The 21,428-nt window shown below is 58.2% G+C and overlaps 1 protein-coding gene across 2 annotated transcripts; it reads right to left on the bottom strand.

Moving 5' to 3' along the window:
• Positions 1–2,461: 2,461 nt before the first annotated feature.
• Positions 2,462–18,960, bottom strand: MEAK7 (MTOR associated protein, eak-7 homolog). 2 transcript variants are annotated; one of them, XM_079117344.1, is made up of 9 exons: positions 18,835–18,960; positions 16,022–16,149; positions 14,272–14,447; positions 12,568–12,798; positions 12,091–12,235; positions 9,515–9,943; positions 6,151–6,269; positions 4,702–4,881; positions 2,463–4,337 (listed from the first exon to the last, which is right to left on the bottom strand). In XM_079117344.1, exons 3-9 carry the CDS (start codon positions 14,422–14,424, stop codon positions 4,209–4,211), a joined length of 1,386 nt encoding a protein of 461 aa, XP_078973470.1. In that variant the 5' UTR covers positions 14,425–14,447; positions 16,022–16,149; positions 18,835–18,960; the 3' UTR covers positions 2,463–4,208. The 2 variants fall into 2 exon arrangements, with proteins under 2 accessions (XP_078973469.1, XP_078973470.1); XM_079117343.1 differs by lacking the exons at positions 14,272–14,447; positions 16,022–16,149; positions 18,835–18,960 and having other exon boundaries at positions 2,462–4,337; positions 4,702–4,841; positions 12,568–13,699.
• Positions 18,961–21,428: the final 2,468 nt, after the last annotated feature.

The following is a 21,428-nucleotide window of genomic DNA, read 5'->3' as shown; positions in this document are numbered from 1 at the left end:
CACGGGGCCCCTCCAGAGGCGGCCAGGGGTGACCACAGTGCCCATCCTTGTCCTCTGAGGCTGCAGCGCCTCCTCGAATGGCGGTTTGGGGCATTTTTACAAACATGGTGATGAGCCTGATTGTTGTGGCTTCAATCCCAGCACTAGACAGGAAAGCACGGTGTCCCTGAAGTCGATCAGAAAGGACACCGGCCTGCTCGCTCACAGGGCTCAGGTGCGACGAGGCTGACCAGGTTGACAGCGGTGTGGGCAGTTCGTCTCTGCGAACCTCTTGGTTTCCTATTCCTTGTTAACAGTTCCGAGGCAGAAAACATGGATGCTAAAACAAAAAAGCTTCTCACAGAAGTCAGCGTCCGCCAGCAAGCTCTCCAAACCCGAGCACGCGGAGACTTCCCTTCCGTGAGGAGCCACACGTGGAGTGACTCAAGGCGGATGCCAGCACCGGGCTTGACCTGGGCTGCACCTCCATCGGGTCAGAGTGAGGCCCGGGTGCTCCTGAACAGGTAGTCGGCCACGGGCACGGCAGCGGGGGAGTGGGAAGTGCCCTTGGTTCTGGGGCAGTAGTGACCGTTTCAAATGCCAACAAACTGCCAAAACCAGCAGGATTCACGGCGAGCTCCATCTTGGGTCTCACAGGCCTCCTGGTCAGACTGGGAGTGGAGCCCATACTGGAGACACCTCCAGGACCTGGGTGGCAGTCACTGGGACGCAGCTGGGTACAAAAAAGCTTTCCTATGTCCAAACGGCCATCTGTTCAGAGAAACGTCCACTCACAGCTCCAGGAATGACCACAAAAATTCACCTAGCAGGCCTGGGGTTCCTGTTCTTGGACACAAGAGTCCACATTAGCCAGATGCCCACAGGAAACATCGATTAACATGGACAGAGCTACCTCGACAGACTACTACCAGCTTGTAGAGAAGTGGTCATTGTGCCATCCGAGCCCAGAGAAAAATAAGCAAGCAAACACACTGGAAAGTTCCAGAAGACAGCAGGAGGGAAGTGGCTCTCCCTGTACCTCCTTAGCATGAAGCTCCAGCTATTAAGACAGATGCGAGAGACCTCAACTTGCAGAAATGCAGGCGGTGAGGTGTGGCATTTCAAGTCAGGGGGGCCAGATGTACCACGTCCCGTCAGAGGCGTCAGGACTTCATTTTGGGGTAAGATGGAGGCCACATTTTAAAATGCATTCGAACGGACCGAAGATCTCAGACACAACAATGGAGCCGTGGAAGGAGAAGGGTTTGTTTCCTCAGGGAGGAGGAAGATTCCTAAGCAGATTGCACACCCCGAAAGCCTCGAGGAAGGCAGCCGAATGTGACATGAACCCTGGCACCAATCAGGGCCACAAAGCCGACAGACAGCAGAGACACCCGCCATGCCCAGCAGGGCTCTCTGCTTGTTCGCTGCCACACTCTCGAAATCGCGAAGGAAAAGAGCCACACCCGAGAACCCAGGTCCCAGGCGGCTTCTGAAAATCGAAGCTGTTCACGGTCCCGTAGCGATATTTTAGAGCTGCAGTTTTCACCTGTAAGTGACGAAAGCCAGATGGCACTGGGGTGTCGCTGAGAACGTGTCAACAGTCCCGCGGGCACATTGGGAGATGGAAGGGAGCTCCAGGGGGTCATTGACTTGCCGAAGTCTAAGTAATGAAAAGGGTGCGCCTTGTCCCCAGCACCTCGGTGTCCTCGAGTTCATCCTGCAGACAGGACCACACCAAGACGCACCCGAGGACACCCGCCACAGCCTTCCGCACCGCGTGCTGCAGGGGCAGGAGCAGCCAAAGACACAGGCGGAGAAGATGGGGACCCGGGGTGGGCCTGTTAGAGGCACGAGGGTGAGGGACGAACTGTGGGTGACGTTCTGTTCAGCAGTGGCCCGTCCTGGGAGGACCATCGGAGGTTCTGCCTGAGGCCAGAGGACTCACTGCTGCCACACGTCCCTCCTGTGCACACGTAACTTTGTACACATGCGACTTTTTCATACAAATAATACATTGCTTTACCTCTTCCTTCTAGCACTTTCTGGGCTGTGTGCGGTCCTCACTTGTAGGGAGACCTGCGGCCCTCACCAGTCTGAGTTCTTCATCTGACCTGTGTGGCTTTCCATCACTGTGACCAAAGGACCTGGCAAGAACGAGGTCAAGGAGGAAAACTCACTTGGCTCACGGGGTCAGGGGTTCAGTCTGCGGTCGGCTGACTCCACACTCTGGGCCCGAACGAGGCAGAGCGTCCTGGCGGAAGGGCGCGGTGAGGAGGGCGGGCGGCGCAGTTCATGACAGCCAGGAAGCAGGCAGCTCTGCAGTCTGAGCAGGCAGGGCCAACCCAGTCGCCCCGGGGACCTGCTTCCTCCGGCCAGGCTCTCCCTGCCTCCAGGCACCACCCATTAATCCGTTGGGATTATCGATCTGTCCAATGGACTGACCACTGATCACTTCACTCTGAACGTCCTACGTCGCACACGAGCTCCTGGGGGACCCTCACACCCAAACCCTAACGCTCCACATCTGATCAAACAAGACCATGAGTTCCTCAGGCCCTGGCGTGGTCAGGCCCAGCCCCGCTGACGCGCCAACGGCTTTGTGCCCAGAAGCTGGAGGCGAGGCTTTGTGAGCACTCGGGCGACCCCCACCTCCTGCAGAGGCTGCTGCTCCCCCAGACTGCTGGGTGCCCTCCTTGGTGTAGGGGTGCTGCCCTGGGAAGCGGTTATATCCCCACCTGTCCCCCCAGGGAGGACAGGCACAAGGTCAAGAAGCAAGGGGTGCGCGGTGTGGCAGCCCCGGCAGCAGTGACGGGCATCCAGGTGCACCCCTGTAGACCTGCTGAGGTATTTAACTGTGTATTTTTTAAAAATCCAAAACAAAGTGACCACTGGGGACCTAGCTCTTGGGATCTGTGGTAGGGACTGTCCTCTCAGGAAGACCAGGGAATGCCCCACAAGCCACTGAAAACTGGCTCCTTAGGAAGAGGACGACAGGGAGCGAGTCCCTGTGGGTCACGCTGCACCCTTTGTGCACTGAGGGACTTTCTGAGGCTGATCGACGAGGCCTCTGCCTTAGGGTGGGGTTCAGCGGAAGGCCCGCAGCCCCTGGGGGAACAGGGAATCCGCGAAGTGCAAACAGCTCAGTTCAGTATGGCTTTTAATCCAGGCAGGCTGTGTACCAAAGGGCCGCAGCTCCTGCAGCCCTGCCAGACACAAAGGGGACCGTCCCTGGGGCGCTCGGAGCTCATGGCTGCTGTTAGGAGGAGGGGCCTCAGCAGCACCCGCTCACCCCCGTGCAGCTGTGCAGCCCCCGTCGGAGGGGAGAGGAGGGAGGCAGCTGTGCCCACCCTCGTCATCCGCAGCATGGAGCACACCGGAGTGTAAGGCCAGCCTGCAACGCCCCGCCATCCCCTGGGGCAGCGCCCCACCGGGGGTGACACTGGGGCTGGGACACGGTCGGTGCCTGGAGGCCTCAACTCAGCAGCCCGGGGTGTCACTCACCGCTGACTTACGGGTGGCTCCAGACTCAGGACCCCAAGGGTCTCCCACATTTGGGTTAGCAACAGAGCTGCCACCTGGCGTCTCTGCGAACCCCCACTTTTCCCATCGCTCACTGTGCAGGTCTGTGTGGGAAAGCCAGAGGCAGAGCCCTGACACGCAGCGAGGTCCCCCGCCACCAAGGGCCGCGTCCCCTACACTCCAGCGACCTCCCCACAGCAGGCTCTTCGTATAAAAGCACGAATTCCACGGCAGAGGAAGCTGTTCCCACAAACACCAAGATTCTCGTCCAAACGTCCGTCCTTTACCAGTCAAGTGGACCATCAAGGCACTAATTAGGATGGCCTGAGCAGAGGCCAGGTGGCCAGTGGTGGAAGTCCAGCATGACAAGAAGTCACATCCCAATAATCCCTAGTTCCAGCGGAGTTCCAAATGTCTGTGTCTTGGGATTTCATTGATGAGACATGAACAAAGTCTAGGACTGACTTGCTGATCTGACACTTGGGATTTCTGGGAGATGACCTCCCGATCCATCTGTGGCAGCAGAAGGATCATCTTGGCACAGGGTGCTCTGCTGAAGCCCATCCAGGGGGTCTAGGTGAGCCGTGTGGCTCCATGGAGTTGGGCCAGCGTGGGCAGGCAGGTCCGAGGCCCCCGCACTCCACCCTGGGAAGGCCAAGTGCGCTGCGTCCAGGGCGTTTGCGTCCAAGCTCTAGAAGCCCCGCTGCCTAGGCGTCCTCCTCACTGGTGGTGACCTGGGCCTCCCAGATCCCTTCGCTGTGGCGAGTCCGCCCACTGATCTCCAGCAGGGCCTTGGCCTCCAGGTCAATGTCGAGGATGCTCTTTTTGCCCTGGACCTTGGGGAGTAGGGGAGAGGGTGGTCATGACGTGTAGCGAGGTGAGCAGCTCCCAAGAACTGGGACGGAGCAGTGGTTTCCCGCCCCTGTTCAGCTCACCGGGGTGCAGAGGACCCAACCAGGCAGAACCAGGGAGCCACAAGGAACCCAGGCCTCCTGGTCTTGCAGACAGGTGGGGAGGGCAAAGGGCCACCCAGGTGCACACCCCAGGCAGGGCCCCGCTTCCCAGGAGAGCGCTAAAACCCAGCTGCCACGCGCCTGCAGCATCCCCAGAAAGGAAGCGGGACCACTGACCTCCACGTACAGGAGCAGAGGGATCGAGCAAGAAAATGGAGAGGCCCACGTTCAAGGTCCCGGCACTCACCAGCTGCGACTCCGAGGGGTCTCCCACGGCCCACACCTCCATCTTGTCAAACAGGAAGTTCTCCTTGGCGGACAGCTGCGGGCTGTTGTAGGTGGTGCACGTGGGCTTGGCCTTGCTGTGTCCCTTCCCGAAGTCAGCATCTACCCAAAGCCCAAAGTAATGGTGCTGCCCTCCCATGCCCTGCAAAGGAAGCCCCCGGGGCATCAGCGGCTCCTCAGGGCCGGACCGGCCCCTCTCAGGACGCCCAGCGTGGAGGGGAGGGGACCCAAGGCAGTCGTCTTTTCTAGACTGAATATATCAGCGCTGCCATTGAAGTGCCCCGCCCATCGCCACAGCAGTCGCTGATGTCCCCAGTGCTGCCCCACAGCTCCCTGGTTCCGCCGTGCCGAGGCACGGGACCAGAAGCCGTGAAGACGCTCCTCAGCCCAGAGCCCCTGGCTGCTCAATCGGGGGCAGAGGTGAGTGCGGGCGATGCTGCAAGCCAGGCCCAGGTCCCTGACTCCTCACCCTCCAGGCAGGAACAGCCCAGGGTGTAGGGCTGTAGGGCAGAGAAGGGGGCAGCCAGAGTGGGTGCCCAAACCCTGCCCTCCACCTCGCGGTGCCACTGCCTGCATGTCAACCTTGGCGCACCGCCATCGAGTCCCTTCCCTGGTCCCAGGTGGAATGGGTAGCGTGCCCTCGTTCTGCTTTGGGGCAAGAGGAGGGCCCAGCTTGAGTCTGTTCGACTCTTAGTGCCTTCGGCCCCTGGCACCGTGACTGGCAGTCCCTAAAACTGAAGCCCAAGGTGTTTGGGGCTTAAACGCTGGTGGCCTAGTCATGTTCCTGCACCGCCCCTGGCAGCAGCTTGGAAAGGAACCTCAAGGGGACAGGGGACAGGCTCCTCAGCTCTGGGCTCTGCAAGCAGAGAAGGGAGACTGGCTGAAGACATGGCTCTTAGGCCAAGCTGAACATCTGTACGGAACGCATCTGGCCCATGGCCTGCCTGTGCCCACTTGGCCTCCACCCTCGGCCTCCCCCTCTGCTACTTCTTTCTGCCGTTGATCAGCACACTGAAGCAAGGACCAGCCAGGAGCCTCGGCCACCTCAGTTTGAGCCCCACGTGCTGTCTCATGAGCCGCCAGCCAGCCCAACTGCCCAGGACCCCAGCATGGGGTCCCCCAGCCTGGCTGGGCTCCTAGTGACAGTTCTGCCACCTGCCTGGTCCACCGTGGGAGCCTGGAAAAGAGGCTGAATTCACCATTTGCACACACCACTGAAAGGCCCCAGAGGCCATAGCCTTCCCTGAGGCACTGGCCTGAGTGGCTGCTCCCTCCCACTCCTGAGGCTGGGGACAGACGGACGGACACAGTGCATGCGAGAAGCAAACGCCACCAGGTACTGGTGCTGGCGGAGGAGATAGCGTGTCTGCAAGCATCAGGACGGACCCCACCCTCCCTGCTCCCTGCTCACCAGTCCATTGGGGATGGTCTGCTGCCCGCAGTTCAAGTACATGAAGTGGTCATTGTAGCCCGTGTGCTCGTACACGGCCATGCTGGGGGAGATGGAGAACAGGAAGCACCGGTCATCCCCTGGAGGTGACAGAGCCATGTAAACTGGGTCACTGTCTGAGCTGGACACCAAGAGCAGACACCACAGGAAAGACCTTGGCCACCCTCGAGAGCCCGAGACTGCCACACGCCCAGCAATTGGCCTCTCAGGGATCAGACGGTGAGTCCAGACCCTGCACAGCTGCCTGGGGACCCAGGGGGCTGGGCTGGGGGCCAAGGGATTGGACTGGCAGTGAATAGGATCATGACTTCTGCTTTGGGGACATCTTTTAGCTCCTGCCAGGGGGATCCCAGGTAGGAACTCTGCCCACCGTTGGCCAGAATTGGTTCAGGTCATCCAGGGTCACAGAGTTGGATGCACAAGCCTCCTCAGAACTTAGGAGCAGGGGACAGGTGGCACTGCAGGACACTGCCCAGCCTGCCAGAGTGTGTGTATGATGGGGCATCGGCCATCCCCCACCTAAAAGACCACCACCCTGGAGACAGAGAAGCTACAGACAGAGTACCTCACAGAGCAGGGCAGCTGGGAAGGGGAAGGACAGTGAGAACTGGTATCTACTATCATCCAAGGGCACAGGTGTGAGCACACTGTCCACTTGAAGAAGCACTGGCCGGGTGCAGTAGCGCATGCCTGTAATCCCAGCGGCTTGGGAGGCCGAGGCAGGAGGATTGCGAGCTCAAAGCCAGCCTCAGCAACTTAGTGAGGCACTTCGCAACAAAGCGAGACCCTGTCTCTAAATAAACATGAAAAGGGCTGGGGATGCGGCTCGGTGGTTTGTGCCCTGGGTTCCATCCCCAGGACCAATAAATTGATTGACTGATTAAACAGCCTTGGAAGTGACGGGTCCTCAGTCCAGGGCTCCTGCCCTCCACCAGCCCGCAGCACCGGAGGCGGGTGAAGCCCCTGCCTCACCCACTGGGAACACTGGTGAGGACCACCCCGATCTGCCTGCTCCATCCCAGTGCTGAGCCCAAGGACTGTGCCTGGACACAGGGCCCCAGAAACGCCCATGACCGTCAAACCATCCACCTCGGCCGAGGGAGGAAGAAGCACACGGAGCCTGGAGTTGGCTGCCCATGGGGTGGGAGGGGTCACAGGAAGAACGTGGACAACAACAGGGGGCGTCCAGGGTCCAGGGGACCATGGGGACAAGGACGTCCTTGAGCAGGCAGAGTGCAAGCAAGCAACACCCCAACCTCCAACCCAGACAGACCATGGGCCCCATGGTCGGGGTCAGGTGGCTCTCGGGCAGAGCATCAGCGGCCTGCAAGGTGAGAAGGATGTGCTGGAGATGTGGGGCCACACCACTCTTGGAGGAAGGGCCCCACGCGGGGACGAGCCTGGGGCACAGCAGGGGCCATGGGTCCCCTGAGCGCCTGTGGGTGTCCAGATGGGGAAGAAGGGTGGTCAATCTGGAGAGTCACCTGGCCACACTCAGAAGGGCCATCCTGGACAGAGGCCCTGTGTCAGCAGCCGAGGGCAGAGGACCGTGGACACCAGGAACTGCGCGGTCCCCGCTCACCCCCTCCCCTGCCCCTGGGCCCTGGGCTTCAGAGGGGCGTCACTTTGTTCTGTGGTCCTAAAGCTGTTCTTTAACCAACACTTACTGGGCCTGCTAGGGGAGGTGACAGGCCACAGCGTGGGCCCACGCTGCAGTGGGCCCCACCTGGTCCAGCTGGGGCCTGCTGGCAGCAGGAAAGCCGCATGGACACTGGGGCCTCCAGGTCACGGGGAGGTTCTACTGCTGGGTAATGGAGGATGCTCACCACTAGGCGTCCAGCTGTGCCACGGACACAGCCGGTATGTGACTGTCACGGGCTTCTGGGAACTGAAGCCCAGAGAGTGAGTACCTCGCCAAGGGCCGGAGCAGGGACCAGGCCTGTCTGCTCCACCCAAGCCTGGGGTCTTTCCAACCGCACCACAGAACGCACCCAAAGAAGCCCCGCCCGGCCGCTTCTCCCTGAGCCTGGAGCACAAGGGGACACAGCCTCTGAAGGTGACCTAAACCAGGGCCGGCCACCGCAGGCCTAGGCCGCCTCAGCTGGAGCTTCCTCCCCATGTTCCAGAGCAGAACGAGGTCGCGTTTGAAAGGGTGGCCCGTCAACGTTCCACGTTCCCACCACGGGCCACCCACAGGCCCTTCACGCCCACTGTAGCAGGACAGGGTTGGTGTGTGTGGACCTCTGAGACCAGCAGAGCCGACCTGAAGTCCTCTGGGCGCTGGAGGCAGCGGAGTCTCATCTATGGTCGACTCTCGGCCTGTTCATGTCCTAACGCAGAGCCCGAGCTGCAGCCAGGCAACGCAACCTGGGCTCCCTGAGCCGCTAAGGCGGGGAGGTGGGCGTGCAGGCCTCAGGCTGTCACTTCCAGAAAAGCCCATGTGCAAGAACATCGGCATACAGCATTGCCACCAGTCCCAGAACTAGATTAAAGATCTGGAACATTCTGGAACCCAGAAATAAACCAGATTCTACAAACAGCCAGACCTAGGGGACAGGGGCACCAGCCTTCACCTGCTGTTCTCTCCCATAACCCCAAGGACACGGCCGCCGGCCTCTGACCAAGCTCCCTGGGATGGTGCCCTGCCACACCCTGCACAGGGACATACACGGACACTCACAGACACACACGTCCCGGCCTCCAGGAGCTCTGCTCCAGAGTGTGAGGCGAGGTGGGGCCTCGTGGGACACGTGGCCTTCTGGGTGCAGGCGGGCCGCCCGTGAGTGCAGAGAGCACCCCTGGGCAGGGGCAAGCGTGGTGCCCTCAGCTGTTCTCCCAGGAAGAAGAATGGACTCAGCCTTTGGTAGCAGGCGTGCGGCTTCCAACTTCCAATGAATGACAGGCCGGAAGCAAAGCAGCCATGCAAACACGCAGCAGGGAGGAGGCCGGAAGGGGGTCAGTCGGTCCAGGGAGCAACTGAAAGCTTCTGAAAGAAGGATCTCAGGTCCCTCCTGGACGTCTGCAGTCCAGCCTCTCCTGGTTGTGAGGCTGGGCCTCTGTGTCCCTGCCTGAAAGCTGGCCCGGGGACACCCGCCTGCCTACCTCACCCCACAGCCAGGACCAGGGGGCCTGAGGCACCAGAGAGCACCACAGGAGGTGGTGGCCTTGCCACGCCCCTTGTGTCCAGGACACCTGGAGGAGCCAGGAGAAGGCCTGGCCAGCAGCGCTTCCATGCCCCCCAATGCCCAGCGGCCTCCAGTGTGGCAGCGGCCAGCAGGCGCTCCCCCAGAGCTGTGCTGCCTGAGGAGGGGTCTCCAGGGCTCACCTTGGAACTGCGGCTTGACCTCCCAGGAGCAGGAGGCAAAGCCACCAAACACGTGTCCGTCCTGGTCCTCGAGGAGCATCAGGCAGGGCCCCTGGTGCGTGATGTGCCCGCAGAGCTGCGAGAAGCTCTGCCCGTGGAGCTGCGAGGAGAAGAGCAGGCGCCAGCGGTGCCGCTGCTCCCGGGTCAGGCAGGAGTTGAGGAAGATGACCGCGAGCAGGTCCAGAATGCTCTCCAACTCCCGCCCGTGGCCCACCTGGCACTCGGGCACCAGCGTGGCCAGATCGAGGGATGAACACAGGACCAGGAAGCCTTGGTGGACGACCACCCTCAGGAACGTGGCCACGTGGGGAACCCTGAACACCCAGTCCTCGATCGCGGCTCGGTCACAGGCACCGTCCAGCCAGTGAGCCCCCAGCAGCCTGCTGCCATCTGGGAGGGAGATGGGCGTCACGGGCCAGTACAGCACCTTCTGGCGCCTAAGCACACAGACTAAGCCAGGAGCTGGGGACCGGGCGTGAGTGGACGCAGAGGTGGCTCACCTGAACGGAGGTGAGTCTAAGCGCCAGACACACCCAATTTCAAACCTTGGTACAAAAAAGACTGAAAAATAGCTCCATGCTCTATTTTTACATTGATTACATGTCAAGATTCTATTCAGGACGTATTAAAATCAACTTCACTTGTTTCTTCCTACTATTTTAAATGCGGCTACTGGAAAATTTGGAATTTCACGTGGGGCCTGCCTTATTCCTTCAGTGCTGATCTCAACAACCCGACTTCGACTGCTATCTCCTCCTTCCCCACCAAGCTGCCCCTCAGAGGCCCACAACACAGCAGGCCCTCACAAGGGGGCCCCGTCCCCAGCACCTCGGCAACTGGGACCTACCAGGGTTGCATCCCCAAGGGTCAGGAGAAGGACCGGGGACGGGCACTACCCAGGCAGGGTGGGGTGGGGGGCAGCCAGTCACTCACGGGGACCCTCTAGTTGGTCCAGGAACAGCTAATGCTGTTGTCCTCTCACCTACAGAGTGAGGTGACAGGGTGATGTCGCAGGACACACCTGGGACAAAGCAGCCTCTGTTTCCCCTGGGCACAATGGACACAATGCCATAAGGCCCCTGTGCGGTTTCCAGTGGGGCCAGGGGCGCCTCTGTGTTTTAAACTCGCTGGCACAGTGAAGCCTGGATCCTCAGCTATTAAAACTTCCAACCCAGGGCTGGGGATCCAGCTCAGTAGGCAGAGTGCTTGCCTTACGAGCACAAGGCCCCGGGTTCGATCAGCATGGCAAAAACAGAAAACCTCCCAACCTACGGAAATGGGGAAGCTCAACTCAAATAACGGTGTTCCTCTAACTCCTGCCCATCTGACTTGCCAGGAAATGTAGAAACTCGACTACTCAGTCATCCTCTTACCAACTCGTATGCCACTTCAGACTCCTATCATTCCTAATTAAACTGGTTTTCAAACGTATTTCTCATTACCTGTTTATTACATGAAATCTTAAGGATAATTTTATTTGTTTGATTTAACTTTTTCTCCTTAAAATACAACTTAAGTTTTTTCTTTTTATGATTCTTCTTTTAAAAACTACTATCTTTAAACTAATGAATAGTTCACCCATATGATACTGATATGTGTACATTTTTGTTCTGTCCACATTCCAAATACCTTGCCTAAATGTTTGAAACATAACTTATTTTTAAACTAGAAAAACCAATTTTTAGTAAAATTAAAATCTGGTTTTATAATAAAAGAGTAACATATTCATAAAATAAGTCTACTTTGCAGAGAGATTGAAATTCCAAATCCCAAGTAAATTTAAATATATACTGTTTCTCACCCAACAATAGGAGAGAATACATACTTCTCAAGTATATGATGGACATTACCCCAAGTAGGCCATATTCTAGGCCAGAAAAGATGTCTCAATAAATCATACAAAGTATGTTCCCCAACCATGAAGGGATAAAATTTAAAATTAGTAGCCAAAGGCAATTTGAGAAATTCATGGCATGTCAAAATCAAAGAACACTTCTAAATAGTCAATAGGCCAAAAAAAAAAAAAAAATTAGGCCAAAGGGACATTAGAAAACTCTCAGATGAATGAAACAAACCCAAAAACTCATGGGGTGCAGCTACAGCAGCATTTGGAGGGAAATCCAGAGCTGCCTACACTGACACTGCCTGCAGGGAAGAGAGATCTCGGATCGGTCATCTCCCCCGTACCCTAAAAAATTAGGAAAAGACAACAAACCTAAGCCAAATGCAAATAGAAGGAAGAAAACAGAAGACTAGGGCAAAAATGCATGAAATAGTAGAAAAATGCAAACAAAAAATCAATAGAACCAAAAGCTGGTTCTGAGGAGATCCACAAAAAATTGAGAAGCATTTATCCAGACTGCCCAAGGGGGGACGTGGGGGGCAGGATTCTAACTGGCCATGTCAGTAACCAGGCGGGGTGCACTAGCGCTTCTGCAGGAGCACGGGTCTCGGGAATTCCAGGCACTCGGACACGCCCAGGGCCTGCCCCCTCCCCCAACCACGCGGCCACTCTGCGAGGATGCTCGGGCACTTGCCTGGAAGCTTCATCTCAGACAGCAGGTGAGCAGCCAGCGCCTGCACCCTGGTGGGGGTCCTGGGGGCCTTCTTCCCGGTCCAGCCCCTCAGTTCCTGCCTATGGGCCAGCACGTGCTCCACAGAGCCAACCAGATCCTCTGTAAACTTGAAGATCAAGATTCAACCATGAACAACTGTCCACTGTGACCCGAGACCCCAAGACATCACTTTGGGGCAGGCCAGTCCTCTCTAAGGCCCCATGGGGTGGACTGCAATGTGGGGAAGTCACTGACTCACACAGGTTCCCATCCTTCTAGGGACACACCTGGCTGGCCTACAAGTCCTGCCATCGCCTTTGTCCAGGAGTCCTGGCCTCAGCCAAACGGCTGTGAGGTCTAGGCTTCCCCCGAGAGTGGACATCTCAGCAGAGTCGCTGCCCCAGGTCCCCGGCCCAGGCCAAGACTCTCAGGAGGCCCCGGGGGCCGCGTCCTCTCTACCTGCTGGAGTTCTTTGACTGTCACAGGACCTTCCTTGGCAGAAATCATCTTCAGAATCATGAGACTCTTCTCCTCAGAGTTGCCTTTCAGCAGGTGGGACATGGACATCGTGAACTGCTCCTGAGAGACGCCCTGGCTGGGCCCGTGTGCCCTCCTTGTTGGGTTGACTCTCTGCATGCCGTCATACAGTCTGGTGACCATCTCTGGGGGAAGGGCTTCCCCAATGTGGTTCTGTTGGAGACGAGCAGGAGAAAGGGCTGGAGAAGGCACAAGTTCAACTTGGTGGAGTCACGGGGAAATAGGACCCCGTGGGGGCTGGGACCATGGTGCTCTCAGCAGCTGCGCTTCCTCCCCAGGACCCGCAGACAGTGCCCGGCTCACAGACCCCTCCCTCGGCTCCCGTCCTGCCTGCCACGCTCCAGTCTCCCAGGCTGGCCGTGTTTTCCTGCCTCTGCTGTCACCTCTCGTTACTCCTCCTGGAATACCACCTTGGTCAGACCCTGACAGCTGCCACGCCTATGCACCATGTCTGTGCAGGGCTAATTGGCCTCCGCGTTAGGTATTTCCGGACGCCTAGGCAGGCTGCGGCTATCCCAACTCTGCGCTCAAGATGCATTTTTAATTATTTGTACTAAACTTTTCAGTTTCTTAATCAGAACCTTAATAATGATATCATGCAAATACTGTTTTTCTTTTTGGCTCCAGCATCAAACACAACTTGACCAGGGGTTACAAATAAGTAGAAAAGAACACAGGCGTGGAGCTCCAACAGGGCCGCGTGTGCTGGTCGTCACTGCGTCAGTCCTCTGCGGCTCCCACGCGTCACACTCGGAAGGAGCTGTTTCTGTCAGTTTCCGGGGTTCTGATGCAAAGCAAACTAGGCCCTCCCTGGGCGGCAGACCCTCAGGGGCCAGGTCTTCAGGTCAGCCCTTAGTCCAGTGCAGTCGGTCAGCTCCTGGCCCTGGTCCTCTCGGCTCCAGCTGCGGGTGCCCAGGCCCACGGGGCGCTCCTGGTCTAGAAGAGACACAGGCACACACGGGGGCCTGCGCCTGCAGCTGCAGCCGCAAAGCCTCCCTGGCCAGCTCCCTCGTCTGCCAAGTGTGGGTGGGCCCGACGCAGGTGGGCTGCCTTTCGCTCTTCTGGAAGGCTGCCAGGAGGCCTCGCAGGCCCGCGCTCCCCACCTCCTGGGCAGAAGTACTGATGTCTAGCCTGAGCACCTGAACTCCAGCTGGGGGTCCCGTGGAAAGGCCAGTGTCACCTCCCTGAAGGAGACCCTCAATGTGAGGCTTCAATATGTGAGGAGCACCGTCACAATCCAAGCCCTGACAGATCCCGGGGCACACTGCACCCGAGGCGCTGAGGCAGCCCTGTCCCCCAGCCTGCCACCCTGTGTTGGGGAGGGTGGCCAGGAGACAGGCTCCGGGGCAGGAGGCAGAAGTGCCCCGGACACTGTAGCAGTCCCCAGATCCTTTCTTCCATACAAACATGACTATACTGACTTCAGCGATGAGGAGGGGACCTTTCGATGTGGCCAGTGGCTGCTTCTACATGACAACACATGACAGGGAGCGGCCCAGAAGCCAGGGACAGCACACGGCCCTTGGCTCTTCACGGAGGGCCGACCCGAGTGCTCCCTCCGGCCCAGGGCCACGGTGCACAGACCCCTGCGCCCAACACAGCGCCAGGTGCGGCTGCCGTTCTTGCCTTCAGCGCTCGCAGTGAGAAGGACCTGGGCGAGGGCTCAGAGCTGTCCTCGCCCGACGACAGGGCATCGAACAGCGAGTCGACCTCCGCCTGCTCCTCGGGAAGGAACTGGGGGCAGCACTCCTGCTCTGCACGGCTCCTGCTGTTCCCCATCTCTGCCGGACCCGGAGGGCTCCCTGCAGGACAGACGAGTGAGGGGAACGTCAGACATTGCTCGTGGGGTGAATACCAGCACTCACGACGGTCAAGAGGCAGATGAGACCCCAAGGCGCAAAGCTGCCCGGAGCCCTGGAGGCCAGATGGCCGCAGCCTGGCCTGTGCTGCTGATAAACCAGGACAGTGTGGCCAGATGTGTTTTTAGGTTCCTATTTTCTCTCCTCTCACAGGGGAAGCTCAAGATTTTCTCAAAAGTTGTGAATTTGCCAAGTCACCAAAAAGCTGGTGCTAGAATCCTCCCTGCAGCCTGGCTCGTTGCTCTAGGGAAACCTGCATGATGACAAATGCGTGAAAATGTGCCTGGCGTGCTACATTTCATCGCTAGCTGGGCCTTCATCCCGAGCACCACGCTTCCCACGTCTCCCTGCAGACTGGAAGGCCGCCGCTCACCCGGAGGGTGGAGAGCAAGCACTTCCCGGTGACCAGGAGAGAAAGGTCTGGAGAGGACAGCTTCTGGCCAGGGCTGAGCCCTGAAGGCCTCTGGTGGCTCCCAGGGTGGCCTGGAGCATCATGGGCATCAGAATGGAGGTCCCAGGGTGGCCTCCTCTGCTCCATCTGGCTCACAGGGCCTCCCTGCCTCGCCTTTGGTTTCCAAGGCTGCTCAGAGTCCCAGCTTTCCCTGCAGCCCCCAGACGCCCTGGCCAAGAGGCAGTGCAAGCCCCTCCCCTGCCCCATTGGGCCATGCTGCCCCCTGAACATGACCATGGTCAGGTGGGCCGCTGACCCCAAAGCTATTCCACCAAGCGGCCCAGGCTGGTTCCTCCGTCTCTGCTCAGAGGTCGCCTCCTCTGTGGCCCCCACCAGGGAGCAGGCCCTGCCCGTCTCCTCCTCTGGCTTTATCCTCCATCGCGGCAGCCGAAGCCCCACCACAGCTCCTCCCAGCCCACACCCGACTCCCCACTCAGATCTGAGAGTCGCAACAGAGACGGGTCCACGGCCACATGGCCAGCATCTGAGCCTCTGGTGACAGGCCCCTGTGCCGTTTCCCTGCCACCCTCTCAGGACATGGCTTGTTCCCGCCTCCCTGGGGGTCCCCATGTGCACACCTCAGAGCCAGTCTGGCTGGGTGCCGAGCAGCAGCCCGGGCTTCCCTACACCAGTTCCCATGGGGCTTTGCTGCCCCAAGCATCAGGAGCCCCATGGGTCAGCGCCACCCACCCGCCCACAACCTGACCAGCTGAGGGGCAGGCTCAGGACCCCAGCTCTGCAGTCCACAGCCCACCACATGGGGCACTGCAGCGACTCAGTGCACACAGGCAGACGACATCCACCTCAAGAGGAAAACAGCTGAGCCCCAGGAAGGCTGGCAGCAGGGACGAGCCCTGCACCAATGTCACCTCCAGTCCCTTTAAGAAACGAGCCAGGTCCACACCACACCTCAGGTTCCCAAATCCTGGGAAAACTCCCTCCCCATCCAAAATGAAGGAATCCTCTACCAAGGGGTCGAGGCTAAGAGGCCTCCTCCCACCGAGGAGTGCTACAAGAAGGCACAGTCCCGCCTCCTCCAGGTCACGGCCCTCCTGACGGTACTCACCAGCCGTCGGTGCCAGGCCCCACCAGAGAAAGCCTGGCACAGGCTTTGCCTACAGGAGCCGGAAGAGGGCAGCTGGAGCGGTGGGGATGGGCCCGTGGGAAAACCACACACCAGAGTGTACAGTGTCCCTAGGGACAGCACAGGGTGAAATGGTGGTCAGCAGGCGAGGTCTGGCGTGGGCGGGCAGGGGTGCAAGGGAGGGGACTCTGCTGCCTCGCCTCCCTGCTCTCCTAGAAACGCTCCTCCTCTGGGGTCGGAAGACCACAGGCTGCAGGCCTGGCCGGATCTCACCAGGCCCCAGCGGCTGTGAGAAAGGAACTGGCCCGGGTAAGCGCCACCAGGGAGGCCACAGACCAGCTAGAGACCGGCGCAGGGCAGCACCAGGAGCAGCCAGGAAGGGCCCAGAGCACAGCCCTGCTGGCAATACCGGTTCTTCAAGGAAGAGGGAGGTCGGTGTGTGGCCTCCAGGAGGCGGGCAGCCTAGAATCAAAGACCTATGAGGGAGGGACCAGTCGCTGGAGAACACAGCCCTGTGCCCTGCATGGCTGTCCCCGCGCCCACAGAGCCCTGATGACGAGGCATATCACAAAAGAATTCAGGGCAACCTGCAAGGCTGTGTCGATAAACCGTAATGGGGCTGGGCTGTGGCTCAGTGGTGAGCGCGTGCCTGGCACGTGTGAGGCACTGGGTTCCACCCTCAGCACCACGTATAAGTAAATAAATAAAATAAAGATATTGTGTCCATCTACAACTAAAAACATTAAAAAAAGAAAAAAGAAACAGCAATGGCACGCAGGTCCCATAGCTGGTCCCTCCCGGCCACAGCCTCTTTAATCAGGCCAGAAACCTCTGCCATCAGTGTTGGAGTGGAAAAGAAGGCCTCTGATAGGCCCTGTCTAGGTGCAAGCTCCCCAACTTTCAGGCCCAGACAAGCTCTCCGATCACTTTCATAGGTTCACCTTGGCATGTGGGCTGGCCTCCGTCCTGCCACGCTGACCCACACCAAGTCCTCTTAGAGAAAGAAGCTCGTTAAGATCACTGTACCAGCTGCCTCTCAACTGGAGGTGGTTTCTTCTCCCAGGGAATATGTGACAATAATGGGAGAGATCTTGTCACAACTGAGGGAGGACAGTCCTGCTGGTCTTTGGCGGGCGGAGGCCTGGGATGCTGCTGACCATTCTACAGTGTACAGGACAGCCCTCACACCAAAGAGGGATCCAGCCCCAAAGCCCAGAGGCTGAAGGTGAGAAGCCATGACTTCTGGGACACTGAGCAGGGGCCAACAGGAAGGCGCCCCCTGTGGGATACCAATCCACACGGCTGCCCCTCTCTAACGGCTCTAGGATCTGTGGCTAACATAAGCAGAGGTCTGAGTTCACATCACAACACTTGGTATTAATTAGGACTAGAGGCAAGTCACTAAGCTATTTTTGAAACTTAATCAAAACGGAAGAAGATCTAGCTGCCCATAGGTGACAGATTGCTCACTTGACCAAACTGTCACAAGAACCCTGTCCTTATAGCCCATCATTCCTGCTAGCGAACCAGGTTCTTCATCCTCCACCAGCCCCTGGGTGACATCCCATCACCCTGGCCTGTCTTCTGCAAGAACTCAGTGAGGTCAGGCTAGCCAGAATCCCCTTCACTCCTGACATAGCCTCTGGTCATTTTCTGTCCACAGACCCCTACCCGTTCCTTGGCTGTAAATTCCCACTTGCCAATGCTGGATCCAGAGAAGATCCCCATCTTGCTCTTCACTGTGAAATCCACGGCAGAGGGATTTCATTCCCTGTACCTGTGGCCAGGCTCTGGAATGAAGCCAGGCTTGGAGTGCTTTCACAATCATCAGTGAATAATTTAACACAAGGTCAAAGGATTGAATAAAGCAATCCAGGGCACTGGAAGGGCAAAGACAGAAATAGCTGAGACAAGCGGAGGCAGCTCCTTGAGTCTCGGGCTGGGAACAAGGGAAGCAGTCCTGCGCTAAGGAACTGCAGACGGCTGGGTAGATGAGCAGCGTCTTTTCTGGGCACACTTCCTGCGGTGTCCCAGGATGCTCTATGGACTCCTTTGCAAGCTTCTCAGGATCAGTCCTGTCATCATGAGTGGGCTCCACCCTGGCTGGCAGTCTCAAACCCTCTACCTCCAAGACGCCATCATCCTTAAAGCCACAAACATGGCTCTCCATGTCCCCTCTCTGGGGACACTCCAACCACACCATCAGAACCAACCAACTTTAAGTCCTCTTTATGCCCCAGAGTCCAGAGGTTCTTCTGCAAGGGGCAGCTTGAGCACAAGCAAGGAGTTCCTGCTGGCCCAAGGCTGGCTTCCCTCCATCCATCCTGGACCCAAAGGGTTGTGTCCTGGGAGCACTTTCTTCTCTCCCTTAGCTATGATTTTGGTTATCAGCTCCATGTGACGGACAAGCCAGGAAAACTGGCCCCCATACCCTCCATATATAGCCCACTCGCTGCTGCCTCCACAGATGCACTGCTTCCTTCCTGTGTCAATGACCACATGATCTCAGGGCTCTCCCTTCCGGACAGCTGGCCTTGACCATGGGAGGGCACTTCTGGGGACCTTCTTATCTGACTACACAGATGGCAGAAGGCCAGTGTTCTGTGCTCAGAAGGACCACACGGGAGGCCCTCCCTCCCTCTGAGCTGTCCCCCAGCACACTCCGGGGGCCTGGACAGGCTTGGGCAGCCCAGGAGCGGCTGGGCTCAGGCCCACTCGGAACACGCTCCGCCCTCTTCCGCACCCCGGCGGAGCCCGGCCCGCGCCTACAGCTCAGCTCACCGACCTGCACGGACCTTGCCTGCCTTCCGGTGGGTCCAGGGGGTCCCGCAGCAGGCGGAATTTCCTCTGGGGAGTCTCCCCTGCCGGGCCCGTTCCCTGGCAACGGTTCTGAAAGGCGGTCAAGTGCCCCAATCAAAGAAGCGGAATCTGGAGGCGGAGCCCCAGGGACGAAGTCAGCCAATGGCGGCTGCAGCGCTGTGGGCGGGGCCGGGCGCCGTGGACCCGGGTCCCAGGAAGGAGCGAGCCGCCGCAGGCCATGGGAGCGTGGCTAGCGTGGAGAGGCAGTGCCTGGGCCGACAGGGCTGCTGGGGAGGAGAGGCGCCCGGGCCGGGCTAGAGCAGGGGAGCTGAGCGCGGAGCGAGGCTGAGCTGGGGCAGAACACAGCCCCGGAGAGTGACCCAAAGGGGGACCCAGCTGAGGACCCTGCTCCGCTTGCCTCCGAAGACAGAGCCCCCTGTCCTCGACACCCCACCCCTCTGGTCCTGAGGGAGGTTCCTTCCTGACCTAGAGCCTTCCCGGGGCCGCCTTCCACCCGGCTGGCCTACCAGTTCCTCCCAGTAGAGCTTACAGCCCGGTTTGGGTGAACACTCCCCGACCTCTGCGTGCCCTTCTTCAGCTTCACCACCCCTCATTCCAAAATGTCTTGACACCATAGCTTCCATTTCTTCACCCTCTGCTCATTTCCTAAACCCACTGAAAGTCTGTCCTGGGGACCCTGTCACTGACCAGGGGGCACTGAGCCCTGGCATGCAGGGTTGAGTGTGGCACTCCTGCCTCCTCATCAGTTCTTTCCTGGCTTCTGGGGTGCTCATTCCTTCCTCCCACCTTTTCCCAGGCTCTGCTGGCTTCTACTGGAGCCCCTCCTGCTTCTTCCTTCCCCTCTTCCTACCCCATGCATGCTCCTGAGAGCGCACCCTTTCCCACCTGTCCTGTGTTGAGCACCAAACCTGCATGTCCAGCAGGTTTGCTCACCTGGACTCCGACCCCATAGATTCGTTGTTGGCATCTCTGCGAGGCTGTTCCACAGGCACCTCCCACTCAGCAAGCCCGATCAGCCCCTTCCCTCAAACTGCTTCTCCCGTTTACTTCCAACCACCTTCCACAGCCCAACAAGAGACTGGAGTCATTGGAAGCTTCCTCCTCCTCTCCCTATTTTGGTTACTAAATCTGTTTTACCTCTGAAATACGACCTGCACCTGCTCACTTCCTTTCTTGTCCCAAGGACCAGGTGGTTCAGGCTGGACCTTGGTAATGGCCTCCTTGCCTCCACCAATCCACCCCCCACCCCATGCTGCTACCAATGGAGCGCTTAACACACTGAGCCACAGATACTGTCTTGCCCTCTGGACAGTGAGGACTGTAAAAACCCTTCCTGGCCACTCACCAAGCTGGGATAACAGACAGATAAAAGCAACCAAAAAGCTGGTAAAAAGAGGAGCAGGATTGATTTCTCCATAATGACCCCCTTGAATGACACCGCTGCCTTCCTACTGAGGACTCTGCTTTCTAAAGTCACCCCCAGGAATTTGCGGTTTGAAATTCTATGGATCGGGACGACTCAGCTGCTCCTCCTAGAGGACTGTGGTGGCAGTGACTGGAGTGGTGGCCAGAGTTCCAGCCCAGAGTGGCTCCTGGCGAGCAGTTTCTGGACATCGTGACCCAGAGCGCCTTAACCCGGAGGTCCACTTTGCAAAGACCTGATGCTGGCCCCTTCGCACGCAGCCTCATCTGAACTTGACCTGAGCTCCGCCGTGTGGAAATTCTTGGCCTCTTCAAGTGAGCGGCCCCAGGTTAGCGCACCTGACAGACTAGAGGAGCAGCCCAGGTTGGGCTGGGACAGCTGTAAGATCCACAGGGGCAGCACTGTCCTTCCAGTTTACGCAGGCGTGTGGCACACCACCACTGTGCAAGGGGTGACGAGCCAGCAGTGAGCCCACTGCCCTGCCTGGGCACTCCTCCTCCATCACCCAGCCCCCACCTGCTGAAGGAGTGGGAAGTTCTGATCTCATGGGTTTGGCTATGGGAAAATTAAGGAAAAAATAAAGACCAGAGAGCTGGAGGTGCACAGGCTATAAGCAAGAAACGGGTGGGAAATACGAACAGGATTTCTAGTCTTGAGAGAACTGAGGCCACCTGGACATCTTCCTTTATTGTGTCAAGGGCCTAATGCCTCTGTAAAGATAGAAAGAGCCCGCACCTGTGTAAACAAAAGCCTCTTCCCTAACTGCCCTCAGCCCCTCATAAAAACCTTGGCCCGTGTAAGTAGGAAGCTCTTCCCTAATTGCCCTCAACCCCTCATTAAAGCTGCAAAGAATCTTCACCGTAAAGAATCTTATCCGTAAAGGCCAGGCAGCTGACCTTGCCCGTGCAAAAGCAAACTTAAAAGATAATGATAACACTCCTCTCGGAGACTCAGAACTTAAAATAACATCGTATATAATTTTATGTCAGCCAATTAAAAAGAACACTGTAAAACAGTTTGCCTTTCATTATAAATAGGCCTGTTGAACAAAGGCTCGGGGCCTCTTAGCGTCACCGGGTTACCGAGTGCGTGGAGGACCAGGCTCGAACTTGCCAATAAATGACTCTTTGTTGCTTGCATTGATCG

This window comes from Sciurus vulgaris, assembly GCF_902686455.1.
Source record: "Sciurus vulgaris genome assembly, chromosome: 17".
NCBI classification, from domain to species: domain Eukaryota; kingdom Metazoa; phylum Chordata; class Mammalia; order Rodentia; family Sciuridae; genus Sciurus; species Sciurus vulgaris.
The sequence above is the reverse complement of the archived record's forward strand: the minus strand, read 5'-3'. Positions and strand labels throughout refer to the sequence as shown.